The sequence below is a fragment of the Nyctibius grandis genome, chromosome 9, assembly GCF_013368605.1.
Source record: "Nyctibius grandis isolate bNycGra1 chromosome 9, bNycGra1.pri, whole genome shotgun sequence".
NCBI classification, from domain to species: Eukaryota; Metazoa; Chordata; class Aves; order Nyctibiiformes; family Nyctibiidae; genus Nyctibius; species Nyctibius grandis.
Genome location: NC_090666.1, coordinates 587,454 through 602,725, shown reverse-complemented (window position 1 = coordinate 602,725; position 15,272 = coordinate 587,454). Strand labels below are relative to the sequence as shown.

Sequence of the window (15,272 nt, the reverse complement as noted above, 5' to 3'; positions counted from 1 at the left end):
ACCTATTGGATCTACTATCAAACATTTCAGATAGCCCACGGTGCTCGCAAGATCACAGAATCACAGAATCAACCAGGTTGGAAGAGCCCTCTGGGATCATCGAGTCCAACCATTTCCCTGACACCACCATGTCAACTAGACCATGGCACTAAGTGCCATGTCCAGGCTTTTTTTAAACCCCTCCAGAGATGGTGACTCCACCACCTCCCTGGGCAGCCCCTCCCAATGGCTAATGACCCTTGCTGAGAAGAAATGCTTCCTAATGTCCAACCTGAACCTCCCCTGGCAAAGCTTGAGGCTGTGTCCTCTTGTCCTATCGCTGGTTGCCCAGGAGAAGAGGCTGACTCCCACTTCGCTACAACCTCCCTTCAGGTAGTTGTAGACTGCAATAAGGTCAACAGAATCACAGAATCAAAGATCTAAATTAGAGCAGACAGTAACGCAATGCGTATTACTGGTTTGGGGCTGGAGAAGTCCCAGGCCAGCTTGCAAATCTGACAGCTTCCAGCAGAGTTTTACACGGGGAAAAAATGACATACCTGTGTGCAGCAGAGAAGAGTGCCCACGTTGGATGCAAAACCCCAGGTTTCTGTCGGACATCAGGACTTCTTCCCTCTGCAAATTAATGGCGACCAATGGCTGAACCAGCACTGTGGACATAAATCATGGGAAGGAACAGCGAGAAATGAGTACAAGGCTTTTCTTTCTATTAGTAATTTATCAAGGGAAGTGGCACATTAATAAACAGATCTCCCTTGAGGTGTGGGAGTAACAGAGATAAATATGACTGTCAAATCCGGCCTGCTTCCTTCTGTTAGGGAGGGAGGAGACTGTGGCAATGCAAATGCAGAAAACAATATCTATATCTGGAAAGACGCATATTATTTGTAGGACAGAAACACTGACAACTCAGCTGAGATGAAGCCCCGTCGCACTTGGTGCGGTATGTACAGAATAAAACACCAACCCTGTCTAATGGAGCTCATCTGAATAGATGACACTGGGAAACAGGGACACAGAACGATGGAGCAACTTGCTCAAGGAGGTATGTCTGGGGAGGACTGGGAACAGCACCCAGGTCTTCCCAGGTGATGCCTGTGTGTTGAATCAAGATGCCTTATAGAGAAAAGAAAAGAAGTGAAAAGAAAAGAAGGGAAAAAGAGGGAAAAGGAAAAGGGAAAGGGAAAAGGGAAAGGAAAAGGAAAAGGAAAAGGAAAAGGAAAAGGAAAAGGAAAAGGAAAAGGAAAAGGAAAAGGAAAAGGAAAAGGAAAAGGAAGGAAAGGAAAGGAAAGGAAAGGAAAGGAAAGGAAAGGAAAGGAAAGGAAAGGAAAGGAAAGGAAAGGAAAGGAAAGGAAAGGAAAGGAAAGGAAAGGAGAAAACAGAAAAGAAGAGAAAGAAAAGAAAAGAAAAGAAAAGAAAAGAAAAGAAAAGAAAAGAAAAGAAAAGAAAGAAAAGAAAAGAAAAGAAAAGAAAAGAAAAGAAAAGAAAAGAAAAGAAAAGAAAAGAAAAGAAAAGAAAAGAAAAGAAAAGGAAAGAGAAAAGAGAAAAGAGGTTTAATTAGTTCCAATCAATACATTAATATGTTGCGACCAGAGCACAGGTTTGACCGTTATGATCTAGACCCACACAACATTCGTGTTGCTCGGTCCAGGGCTCTGGCAGGGCCCAGATTTCTTGAACCAGGTGTGGAGTTTGGTAGTGCTCCACTCCAGCCTTCAGGCAGGGCCAGCCTTTGCTGAGGGGAGTTTGCTCGTGTTGGTTCTGCATCCGTAGTGCCACTACAAACCGTCTACTCCTTCTCCAGCTCCCGAGGAAAATGCCACTCACCAGGGCGGAACAGGGCTGGAAACTTTAGGAAAGTTTGAGTCTAGTCCCTCCAAATCATGGGACAGCTTTAACACTTAGGAGGTGATTTTTACAGACCTCTGTGTTCTTTCTGTTTGCTGCTTCATCCTTAAGTCGTGTTTTCAAGTTTCTCCCTGCTGTGTGGGGCTGCAAAATGTTGTTATACAAAAGCCTGTAAGAAGAACGTGTTCAGCAGATAGACAACAACCTGATTTTTAGGAGAAATTCCCAATATTGTCAGTAATGGGAACAACTACCTTAAGGACAGGCCTGTAGTGAAGTGGGAGTCGGCCTCTTCTCCCAGGCAACTAGCGATAGGACAAGAGGACACAGCCTCAAGCTTCGCCAGGGGAGGTTCAGGTTAGACGTTAGGAAGCATTTCTTTTCAGAAAGGGTCATTAGCCATTGGGAGGGGCTGCCCAGGGAGGTGGTGGAGTCACCATCTCTGGAGGGGTTTAAGAAAAGATTGGACATGGCACTTAGTGCAGTGGTCTAGTTGCCATGGTGGTGTCAGGGCAATGGCTGGACTCGATGATCCCAGAGGGCTCTTCCAACCTGGTTGATTCTGTGATTCTGTTGCACCTAGAAACTCTTGGAGCTTCTTAGGTGTAGAACAAAAGTCACAAGAGTGCTTAGTTCAAGTACCAGCTTAGCCTTGGACTTCCAGAAGAACCTTGGGCAAGTCATTTATCTTGTGCAACGATGGACATTGTGGGTAATAAGGGGATGGTGCTACTAAACCCCATCGATTGCACAGCACCCAGGCATGCAAATGCCAGAGCCACTTAGGTACACAGGTGAGTCATGTGGAGACTGGGACACTGCAATCCAGCCACTGGTCTCAGGGAAATGTTGACACAAACTTCTGTGAGCCAACACAAGTCAAGGAATTATTTGGTCACGCTGGCAGGATATATTTCCCTGCCTGTGGCAGGGGGGTTGGAGCTAGATGATCTTTAAGGTCCCTTCCAACCCAAACCATTCTATGATTCTATGATTTTACCTCCTTGTACATCCTATTTCACCCTCTCACATACCAGCACTGTCATCAGGATGGAAAGTTTATGCTCTTACAAAGTGCCAAGCTTGTATTTGGTGATACGCAACCAAAATCAGTTCCTTCAATCAATCAACTAGAGGAAAATAGCTCATATTGCCTGTGTGGGCAAGTTAGTGCTTTATTCACAGTGTTTAATAGGATACACCCACAGCAAGCTTTCTGGGGAGACCACCGCTGGAAAAGCCAGGTGGTAGTACAGCTCATCGAGGGAAGGAGCTGGAGAAGCTGAGCCCTCCTGCACCCCTGGGAGGATGATGGGGTTTACCAGCCAGACCCTATGGCCGAGAGGCATATTTTACCCTTAAAATAGGTGACCTAAAGGCTCCTCTCATTGCTTTGGAGGGATGAGCAGGCAGGGCTAGGGCTCGGGCAAGCTTTGGATGTGGTACCCTGGTCTTGGGGAAAGTTGTGGTATTGCCCATCCCCAGCTCCCATACATGCCATGCTGTAGATCTGCAGGTGGGTCAGGCCTGGGCAGAGTTTCCTCTGGATGAAGTCAGTCATTCCAGTTAGCAGTGCCAAAACGCTGGAGGAGGCCAAAGTCGTACAGCAGTAGCTCGCCACGTACTACAGATCCACAGACGGGACTGGCAGGGTTGGAAATGACTTCACACCCGAATGATTGGCAATTGCTAATAGGGTCCAGGCACTGGCAGGTCCCCTTGGAGGGGGAGAGCTTGAACTTTGTGCCTGAGCTGCCAAATTGGTTTTCTTTAAACTCTTAATTTACTTTTGGGGCTCCTGAAGCCTCGCCTCCTTCGTTAATTGGATGGCCAGCGTTGTGCTCTCACTCGGTTGGTTCCAGCTCCCTCCGCACACAAGCGCACGCACCATTTCCAAGGGTCTTCTGGCTCCTGCCACCGAGTCAACGGGGACAGCCGCACTCACGGAAACCTTGTGGGGCCTTGTCCCTTGTAGTTTTAAGTTAATTTAGTGCCGATGAAAGGGGGTGTTGGACCGGCTTCTGAGGGCGTTTGCTGTGCTGCCTTACCCCTGTCACTCAGTGCCCAGCAGAGGAGGAACCTCCTGTCAGATGGCAGCTGGCCGCTGTGCTGCTCCCACCTCCCGAACACCCTGGTTTTGTGTGACGAAGTCTCTCTTTCCCGCAGTGTCCCGGTTTTCGAGCCCGCGGGTGACTCCGAGGTTAAGCCGCAAACGAGCGCTGTCCATCTCCCCACTGTCCGACGCCAGCATTGATCTTCAGACGATGATCAGGACCTCCCCAAACTCTCTCGTGGCGTATATCAACAACTCCAGAAGCAGTTCAGCAGCGAGTGGCTCCTACGGCCATTTATCTGCTGGGACAATCAGGTAAAGCTCTGGCACGGGCTCTGTTCAGCTGTGTAACCATCCCCACTAAAGAAGGGGTGATCCTCAGGCAAGGGAGACCTTCCCTTCCTCGCAGCCTCTGCTTTTGGGCACTGGGGCTGTGTAGTGTATTAAAGCAAAGCCCCCATCTGGTTTTGCATGTGGAAGGGTACTTCATGGCATATGGGGGGGTTTCAGATTACCAGATTTCCAGAAATTACAGTATGATCACATCTCCCTGCAAGCAGAAACAGAGGATAAATTCATCTAAAAAATGCTCATTGTAAGCGGTTGGACTGATTAAGAAACCCTCTGATTTAAGAGATTGCCCCAAAGTATTCTCCAAAATTATTGGTCCACATCCTTAAAAAAAAAATGTTGCCTGGACAGATTTAAGAGCCTAATTCTAACCTATTTAAAACAAATCTAAGCCCTTGAGTAAAGTTTTGCTCAAAGCTTAATTAAAAAGCACTTACACGAGGCAGCTCACTGTTGTCAATTCCTGCCATGATTGCTTCACCCAAGTTTCACAATGTTATTATTCTTTTTATTACTTAACTGTTAAAAATGTTAGTTCTAATTAACACTGATGTTGCAAAGCAAGGGTTTATAAAGATCATGTACTCCTAAAATTTGTAGGGGAAAACAGAAACATTGCCATTAGTAACTGTAACATGAATTTTATCAGTTACTTTACCCGACAGCATCATCTAGGAAGAAATTCTTTGCTGTGAGGGTGGCCCAGGTTGCCCAGAGAAGCTGTGGCTGCCCCCTCCCTGGCAGTGTTCAAGGCCAGGTTGGATGGGGCTGGGAGCAACCTGGTCTGGTGGAAGGTGTCCCTGCCCGTGGCAGGGGGGTTGGAACTAGATGAGATTTAGGGTCCCTTCCAACCCAAACCACTCTATGATTCTATGATTCTATGATCTAGAAATTGTAGAATCAAACATAATGCTAACTTAAACCAGTAGCAACTCCTTCTCTGGTAATCATATTTTTCTAGTCTTGTCTTTAACTGGGCATACCTGTAGCATCTCATCTTATACTCAGTTTTTAAGCTTTTCAGGGTAGCATCTGGTATTTTCAATAAATCAGTGGAGCGCAGAGTCTGACCCAAGGGTCAGGTGTTGGCCTCCGAGGGAATAAGCAAGTAATAATGCTGAATTTGAAACTCTTCTCAGTGTTCTGAAGGTATATCTTGAATGTCAGGAACTGTAAAATGGGTTACATGTATAACAGGATAACTGCCACCAATTTGGGGTGAAAAGACATTTTTATTATTACTTTAACAATGTCTTAGTGGCAGGAATGAAATCCTTTCTCTCTCGCTCAGACCCAGATCCTAGTAGCACTTCGGAAAGTCATTTTTGGGCTTTGCTGTAATGTAACAAAGCAGTGCAGCAGCCTGCCGTCACACCTCGTTTGCTGCAGCGTGTATTTAACTCCCAGAGCTCTTTTACACTGTCGTGATTTTTGCCCTTTATTCTTTTGGTCAAGTTGTCATTAACAGAAATATTAATTGTATGGTCACTAGCAATAAGTATTTTCTCTAAAAGCAAAATTGGAAATGAAGCATATTGCTAATTATGGCCCCGTTCTCTGAGCGCTCACATCGTGGGCAGTTGTAGTGAGAGAAAATACCATGAGGATAAAGGTTGAGGGCGGCCACCTCTTATCACAGAATCACAGAATCAACCAGGTTGGAAGAGCCCTCTGGGATCATCGAGTCCAACTATTGCCCTGACACCACCATGTCAACTAGACCATGACACTAAGTGCCATGTCCAGTCTTTTCTTAAACCCCTCCAGAGATGGTGACTCCACCACCTCCCTGGGCAGCCCCTTCCAATGTCTAATGACCCTTTCTGAGAAGAAATGCTTCCTAATGTCCAACCTGAACCTCCCCTATCAATAATCAATTTTTGGGCTGAGAGTCTATGGTTCGTGCATCACCTGCCTAGAGTACAGGCAGCAGAGCATCTCCCATGCATCCCCATCTCTGCCAAGGGGACTTACCCCTGGGAGTGAACCCCTTGTTTCCAGAAGCAGCGCTTCATCTCTAGTGCTGCCGACTGCTGCAGCCTGGCTCGGACCTGTTGGCCCCAGTTAGCGCCCAAGCAGCCAGGAGCTGGAGGTGTTTCTGGTCACCACTGACCTAGATTGGAGCTGACCCAGTGACCTACATACAAAGGGTGACATACTTCAGCAGTCCCCTGAGCCAGCACTCCCCTCACCTGAACGCAGAGTAAATTGTATGGGTTTGGACTATGTTAAATGGGTAGTTATTCATCCCTGCTGTGACCTGTGCCAGGTGAGCCAGGTGATGCTGGTTTTTTATATCCAGGGGAGTGTAACCGCAAGGTTGCGAGTCTGCAGAATAGGTCTGCCTGGGAAAACCCAGGAGCCTCGGGGGCTGCAAAGCCAGATGTGTCCAAGCCCCATCCTCTTCTGTGCCTCCTGCCAAGGGCTTTGGCTTTTTTTAAACATCGGAAGCAAAGAATTACAGTCAGTGTGATACATGGGTTGGAATGATTCACGAGTTTGCTGAGGCACACTCGAGACGAATCCTGTCTTTGCAGTAAAGCAGGCTGTCAGGCTCATCGTGGCATTGAAGGGGCACTACAGCCTGTCTCCTGGAGCCTCCAGGAAGCCAAACTCGAATCAGTCGCTAGCTGATGTGATAAATATTGTTTAAAATAACTCCTCATCATTTTTCCTCCTCCCATTGCTGCAGCCCGGCATTCAGCTTCCCCCACCCCATTAACCCCGTGACGTACCAGCAGATCCTGACCCAGCAGAGAGGCCTGAGCTCAGCCTTCGGACACACTCCTCCCCTGATCCAGCCGTCCCCGACCTTCCCCCCACGGCAGCACATGGCGGTCATCTCCGTCAACCCACCACCGGCACAGATCAGCAGCAACAGTAACTGCATTTCTGACTCCAGCCAGGTAGGGATGGCCATCCTGGCTCTCTCCATGCATGGCACGTGGGGAAACGGAGGCACTTTCTCCATGGGATGAGTGCTACCCTTCATGGTGGCTGTGGGAGTTTTACCCACTCTCTTTTTATTCACACCCTCCCTATACATTGCTTTTTCTTCCTTCTGGCAAAGCGTTTCTGGACTAGTCACAGCCAAATTTTGCACCCACCTCCATTCCTTGCATACACACATACATACCCATGCAGGAATCAAAGGCCTTGATCCATCAAAGCGTTGAACATGATATGCAGAGTCATCTCAGGCAGCAAATCTCCTTGAACATGGGTTATGTGCTATTGAAATCGAAGGAATTCAGCACATGATGGAGTGTTTTGCCAGATAAGCACCCGAGCACTTCATCAGCTCCTTCACCAATCCCTCCTCCCTTTTTTTCTACTGACATGAACCATGCCAATGGTCTAATAACACCTTATTCCTTTCCTCTTTAACAAATAAGTGCATCCTACCTAGGACCTCTGGCCATTTTAGTTATTGTTCCTTCTTTTTCAGTAGCTTTTTCTCTCGGTGTATCCTGCTGATTTTTACTGTTAAGGTTTGCAAAACCAGGGGCCAGATTTTGAAACCTAGGAATCACAGAGTCACAGAATCAATGAGGTTGGAAGAGCCCTCTGGGATCATCGAGTTCAGCCATTGCCCTGACACCACCATGTCAACTAGACCATGACACTAAGTGCCATGTCCAGGCTTTTCTTAAACACCTCCAGAGATGGTGACTCCACCACCTCCCTGGGCAGCCCCTTCCAATGGCTAATGACCCTTTCTGAAAAGAAATGCTTCCTAATGTCTAACCTGAACCTCCCCTGGCGAAGCTTGAGGCTGTGTCCTCTTGTCCTATCACTAGTTGCCTGGAAGAAGAGGCCGACTCCCACTCCGCTACAACCTCCCTTCAGGTAGTTGTAGACTGCACTAAGGAAATCCCACACCTCAAATGTGTCCTTGCAAATACCTGTGAGTTCACACACATGTGTGCACAAGCCCTCCACACACACAGGTTTAGTGAATACGTCTAGCACATATTTAATCATTTTTCCTTCCCATTTTCATTCCTTGGAAGTCTAAATTGCAGTTGCTTTTCTCCCCAAAGACTTACTTCACCTCATTTCACACCCATTTCAAATTGTTGTTTTAGTTGTATCATACTGAACTTTTCAGACTGGTTTATTGTTTTACGTTTTCTCATGGCTGCGGCACTGCAAATTCTGTTTGTTATTGAAGGTTATTTGATTGATTGGTTTTGTTTTCTTCTCACAAACTGGCTACCAAAATAATGTGGCTGGCAGGAGTTATGCCTCTGTTTAATAACTTGCAGGGCCAATCTTGAGCAATTAGCAAGAGTGTATTTAAAAAGTTAATGTTCCAATTTTATGCACATACAATGGGATTTTTTTTCTCCTGAAATTGTTCTCATTTTTTAGGAGCTTAGCAAAATATACACATAGCTTTTAATGCACCCAGCACCCGGAGCCCTCACATGTAACCAGAGCTCCCGCTCCCCCCAGGAATTCATTTTCTCAACAAATCATATCATCACATTGAGAAATAAATTCGTGGCTTGGGTGGGGGTTGTATAAGGTTTTGATGGCTTTGGCAGTGACTGGTTCACTCTGAACTGGAGCAGCAGCAGCGAGGCCAAGCTTACTGGTGAGCCCCCAGGAGCCAACACTGTCACGGAATCACAGAATCAATGAGGTTGGAAGAGGCCTCTGGGATCATCGCATCCAACCATTGCCCTGACACCACCATATCAACTAGACCATGGCACTAAGTGCCATGTCCAGTCTTTTCTTAAACCCCTCCAGAGATGGTGACTCCACCACCTCCCTGGGCAGCCCCTTCCAATGGCTAATGACCCTTTCTGAGAAGAAATGCTTCCTAATGTCCAACCTGAACCTCCCCTGGCGAAGCTTGAGGCTGTGTCCTCTTGTCCTATCACTAGTTGCCTGGGAGAAGAGGCCGACTCCCACTTCACTACAACCTCCCTTCAGGTAGTTGTAGACTGCAATAAGGTCACCTCTGAGCCTCCTCTTCTCCAGGCTCGGCTCTTCCCTCTCCCATCTCTGCCTTGCACAAACCCACACGGGGTGGTCTGCATGTCAAACCCAGACCAGCAGGCCAATACCCCATTGTCCCTGGACACTCCCAAGGTTCAACCTTGACTATTTTTCAGTTAACTTTCAGTGAAGAGGTGGGCTGCAGTCAGTCTCTCATCCCAAACCCTGGTGCCATATCTTGCCTGGTTTTCTTTCCTAGAGCAAGCAGAACAGCGAGTCGGCCGTGAGCAGCACCGTCAATCCAGTAATTAACAAACGCAGCAAAGTCAAGACTGAAGTCGAGGGCTTGCCGCCAGCATCCCCAACCACACAGGTAACCTTCTTGGTGTGAGACTTGTTATGGGGCCGGGGCAGCAAGCTGCTGGGTCTCGTTGTCCTTGGGAACGATGCTTTTGTCACCTTGTGCTGTAGCTGGGAGCAAGGCATCAAAGTCTGCCAGGCAGGTGGGTGTCAAGCTCAGCAAGGTGCAGGGCAGAGCTGCAGTGACTGAGCGAAGCGTGTGATGGGTGCTTGGGACTCCGCTTGGATAGAAAAGGAGGGAGAGAGTATTTCAAGCATGATAATTTTAAAAATGATGTCTGAGTTTTTTGTGCAGCATTGGTGTGTCAGAGCAAACACAGATTACGAGGGAATCTTGCATGTAGGTAGAAAGCTTGCAAAAAAAAGGACGACTTCTTGATTCAACAAGGAATTGCTCCTAGAAACATCCTTTATGCTGGTGACACAACATTTGACACCAAGAAAGTCCCGAAGGCCTTTACTTTCTTTCTGGAGCTCTGTGATTGCAAACTGTTTAATGGCTGACAGTATCCATCTGACCATCCTTTATCACAACTGTAAACTATCACGAGTGCTCTGGGCACTTCATTTTCATGAAATATTAGGCCGTGTTATTGTCAAGCGAATGGAAGAGTTGATGACAAATTTCTCCTTCTGGCCTGGTTCAGGAGCAGGTCTCAGCATGATGCATGGGGACAGCAACGTGTGCAGTCATCAGGGGGCTGGTAAAATTGATGAAGATAGCATATCAGGGAAAGATAAACATGCTGTAGTCAGCACGATTAGGGCAAAGAGGCATCTCTCCAGAGCTTTGAGTTTAGGAGTGCATCTACATGCTGCTGCAAAAGCACGTGCCCCAGAAAACCAATCTGGCCACCACCCGGGCTAATAGTGCCACGTGTTTATTTCTTGCAGCAAATGAGAAAAGATTTGAAATCCATCACCTGCTTTCTCAAAGCAACTGTAGCAGAAGAGCTGTGGGACAGACAGCTGCTTGCCCGATGACTGTCATCCTCCTTCCTCTGCTCTGATTTGAAGGAGTGCTTGGGTAGCATCAGCCTGGCTCACTCCTGCAGCCCCTGCCCCACAGTTTCATCCACGGAGCCTTATGTGAAATAAGCACTGAAAGAAGGGGGAGAATCATTTAAAGTGGTGCAAGGAGGCTTGATTAGAATAGCCAGGCGAAATGAGGAGAAGGAAAGTGCACGCTGGTCGTTCCTAATGAGGAGACCTGTGAAGTAATACCCCAAGGGACGTGTAGGCTTCACATCTTGCAGCATTTCAGTATTGAGTGGGAAATTACTGGAAAGCACCTTGTAAGAGACAGGCAGTTCTTGGCAAGGAGAGCAGTTTATAAGACTGAACATAGTGGGTGTCTCCTCTTCAGTTGGTCTAAGTGACAGCAGCTTGTTAAAATTGGGGATTCCTGTTCTGCAGGAGGCTGAAAAGTTGAGTTACTGTTAGTTAATTATTGACTGATACATTTTTTGCAGAGTATGAAGCTCAGCCATCCCAAAAAAAGCATGTATGTGTGTGTTTTGTTTTGGAAATGCTCTACTGGAAACGCCTCATGTGAGTTGTGGTTTGGGTGTTTAAAATCCTTGGCCAGACAGTGTCTGCCATGATGACTTGTGCTATAAAAAACTCAATCCAGACAAGATTTGTGGGACACAGTGGAACACCAGGCATGAGGCACCTGAGTTACTGTGCTCTCACGATACCACAATAGCTCGAGTACAGATTCAGATTAATGTTGAACTAGCCAGAAATGAAACAAGTCAATCCTCTTCAACAAATTAAAATGGTTTCAATTCCATTTTTGCAATGGAAAAGTATAAAAATTTTGGCAAAACAAGATTTTTAGTAGAAAATTTCACTTTTCCAGAGACCGCACTTTGCGTGGAAAGAAATGTTTCAACAAAAATAATGTTCACAGCTCAACCAACCAGGAATTGCAGGAAAAAGAAGCTGCTGTTTGAACTTTCGCACACTATTACTCTGGGCTTTAGTATAGTTTGAATCTCCAGAAGTCTTTCTGTAAATTACTACAGTTTCCTGTCCCAAGAGCCACCTTACAATATTTTTTTTTTAAATTAAGAGCTAATTAAAACAAATCTCTTCCTCTCCATATCTAAACTTTTGAATTGAAAAGTCACATCTGGCTTGTATGTCATGAGCTAGTTAATGAAAATAGTTGAACTTTCGTACAGCACATCTCACTTTCCAAGCCATATAATGCCATTAAGTCATTAATCGTTGCAGAAGGTGTTGGTGGGGAAGGAGATGGCAGCCAGATAGGTCCATTTGGGCAGCTCAGAGGCAGTTTGAGGTGGGTCTGGTTGTATCTACGCCCTTATGGGGGCAGCTGGAGCATCGGATCATGAGGAACAGTGTCTGATGTGGTCAGTCACCCCAGACACTCCTGTCTAAAGCCGCCCTGGAGGCGAGATGCTCTGTGCTGGGCAGTAGTAGTAATTGGGAAGAAAGGGAATGAAGGGGGTCAAAACCTGCAGGGTTTTGTATTGCTGAATTCCCAAGCCAGTATTGGCTGCTGATTGCCTTGTCTGTAGCGCAGGTTGACGCACGCAGTGCCGACAGTTGTCCTTACCTCTGAATTGTCCTAATTATGTTGTAGATTACACTATTGTGTAGGTGCTGGTGCTTTAATCCTCATAGCAGCCATAACAAAAATTTTCTGTGCTTCATTTAGCACTGAGGAACTGGCTAGACAGAGAAGTTGAGAGAGCTCACGGCGTGCCCAGCATTAAAATAACTCATTTATGAGTCCAGAGCCCCTGGAGCTCTGCTCTGCAACCCACTTATCACTGGGTCTTGCTCAAGCTTCCCAAATTTCCCTATCTCAGAGGAGTGCTTTGAGGGCTCACCACTTTGTCCCTGTGGAGCACCCTGCAGGCATAAATCTTTGGGTAAGGTTTAGGTATAATTTTCTCATCTATTGAAAACAGGACCCCCGCTCCCCAACCCATGTCAGGTGAGTGTGGTAACCACTAGGCTCTGACTACTCTACCAAAACTCTGTAATTCATTATTTCACGGTAATCAAGGATGTTATGTTGCCACAACGAGCATGGGTTTGTGATCAGTTGATACCTGCCCTGTAATCTATGAGTGATGGAGGAATCCAGACGAAAGAAGTTCACTTTATACAATGCACCGTTGTGTGTTGCAGGAGCATCTGACAGACCTGAAAGAAGATCTAGATAAGGATGAATGTAAACAGGAGCCTGAGGTTATTTATGAGACGAACTGTCACTGGGAAGGGTGCACGAAGGAATATGACACTCAAGAGCAGCTCGTCCATGTGAGTAATGGTTGGGAGGAAACCCCAGCGATAAATTTGGGTTTCTGTGCACTTGTCCTCATTTTTTTATCGCTGGCTGCTGTACAGCCAGAGCTCACTCTGGGAGCTACTAAAGGTGCAAATCAGAGATACGATGTGTAAACACTGCCAAAGCAGGTCACTGCTCCCCGAGGAGTTTAGCTGCAAGAAGGCTCTCATAGATTATTTGATGTGACTCTCTTCTCGGCTGCTGAGGCTGCAGTTTCAGTCTCCCGTGTGCACAACCCAATGACAGAAGGCTCTGTGCAGAGGACCTGAGCAGAAAATGAGGGGGGCTGAGCCCTTCCCTCTTCGCTGGCTGTATTCACTGAGCCTCCCCACGCACCTACACCAGCTATGGGTCAGGGATCGTCCATACTGTCCTCAGTCCTTGTCCAGGCTGTGAAAGCCTTTTGTGCTGCTGTCACATGAGCTGTGGGGCCATATCACTTAGGGGCTGTTGACCTGCTCAGCTCATCCCTCTCACAAAAATAGAGCACTTTCAGACTCTGGTGTCTCCATCAGGGCCCGAAATATAGAAAATGGGTTGATTTTTTAAAAAATGGGAAATAGGGCTTCCGTAATCACAGTGATATCCCCAAACTAGTGTCAAAACTGCTCTCTGAAGGATCCCCAAACGAAGTCATTAATCAGATTATCGGTTCTAATTAATTCCAAGAACCTTTTGCATGCTTTGTTTCACCTGGGAATCCACCAGTTGGTTTCCTTTGGCTTCTGAGGTCAACAAATCCCTCAAACTCAGAGCGAGTGCCTATGAAATCAGCCATGATCTGTGTCTGAGCCCCATCCTGCCCCCAGCCCAGCACCCTCCCAGTCCTCATTTTGGGTCTGTGGTATGAGACCCAGTTGTTTGAAGCCAGCCCAGAGCTGCTGGGAACTCCTCAGCCCCAGCAACCCTGCTGCTTGCAGCCAAATGTTGGATTGAGGAAATTTTGAGACAGGACCTGCTATCTTGTCCTTTCCCTTCAGCCTTTGCTGCTTGCCTCAGCCGGACTCCAGGCCTGCCAGGGGCCACCCATGAGTGACTCACGTGTAGCCGTCTTCCTGAGCGCTCATGTCTGCTCTCATCCTTTTTTATACATATATATATATATATCTCTATATCTATATATCTTCATTTTAGTCATGTTTAGACGCCACCAAGTAGGCATCAGTCTCTGTTTCCCCAAGCTCTGCACACAAACATTATCTTAGCCCAGAGGGACCGCACTCTAAATGATAATTTTGGGCATGTGCTCTTCTTCCATCGAAGGCTAGCACCTGCCTGCCTCTGCCAGAAGTCACTGGGTCAGTGCAACGAGTCCTTGAGTACAGATTTGGAAATGTTTTTCAGGGCCAAATGAGTGATAAGGTGCTGAATGGGTTGCACATTGCGTGCCACGGGGTGTTGCTTTTCTGGGGTTAAACCACAGCAGCCCTGTCAGATGGGTTAGGCTCCCATTTGTACAGCAGTATTTGTGCATTTTCCTCTCAGACGTAAGAAAAACTCTTTAACTCTGCCCAGAGCAAAGTGCAGGGCAGATCCAGGCACCTCAGCACAATTTATTTCCAGAGAAAACCCAAAGAAAAATATTTGACGGAATGTCCAAGATTTTCCTAAATTTGGAAGGTTATAAAAATGGAGCCCTCTGTACTATGATTACTAGCAACATAGGGTTGTGGATTTGGGATGCCCAAAATACACATGCAAATGAAATACAGATGTCATGGGCCAACTTCTGAGAAGGTGGCATCCCACCATGCATGGAAAAACCGTAGCTTGTGTGCAGAGCAAAGTACCTGGGTGTGCAGAGTCCATTCTCTGTACGCAGTGGACAAGGTGCTTGTGGCAGAAATGCATGTCAACGGGGAGCAGCAGGAGTGAGGACGTATTTTTGCAAGCACCACTGCTGCCCCCAGCCCCGAAGATCACACTCAATTTGAGAGAAGCCCAAGCCAAGCCTCTGGCCAGGTTGGGGTTTGGTGGGAGCTATGGAGCCGTAGCTGAACTGTGGTGAGTTGTGCCACTGCTCCTCCACCGCAGTGGATGGGAAGCAGATGTTGCCCAGACAGTGAGTTAATAAGCCTGAAGGGCGGTTACAGTCCCCTTTCCATAAACGTGTCTTCCTCTGGCCCAAGTAGGACCAAGTGGGTGAGCCTGTGCACTCCCCCACACCTAGCACTGCCATGCATAGGCTTGGTTGCAAGTCAGACTCCCATGCAAACAGAGCCAGGAGACGTATCTTCCCAGTCTGGTCTGGATGTGGTTTAGTGTGTCCGTGGGTCTCCTGGGGACTTCACCAGATTTCCACCATCTGAGGCTAAAATATCACACCGATGCCATGTTATAAAACCAGAACTGTAGGCAGCTGAGCTCCACACCTATATGAAA

General features: G+C 47.1%; 1 protein-coding gene across 2 annotated transcripts in view; it reads left to right on the top strand.

Annotated features, from left to right (window-relative positions):
• Window positions 1-15,272, top strand: part of GLI2 (GLI family zinc finger 2) — a 156,218-nt gene that overhangs the window by 123,253 nt on the left and 17,693 nt on the right. Inside the window, exons 5-8 of one of the 2 annotated variants that reach the window (XM_068407554.1) lie at window positions 4,015-4,216; window positions 6,945-7,158; window positions 9,462-9,575; window positions 12,731-12,862. In XM_068407554.1, coding sequence (XP_068263655.1) covers window positions 4,015-4,216; window positions 6,945-7,158; window positions 9,462-9,575; window positions 12,731-12,862 — 662 coding nt within the window. Of the gene's footprint in view, window positions 1-4,014; window positions 4,217-6,944; window positions 7,159-9,461; window positions 9,590-12,696; window positions 12,863-15,272 lie in introns of both variants that reach the window. The other variant, XM_068407553.1, reaches the window with a different exon arrangement.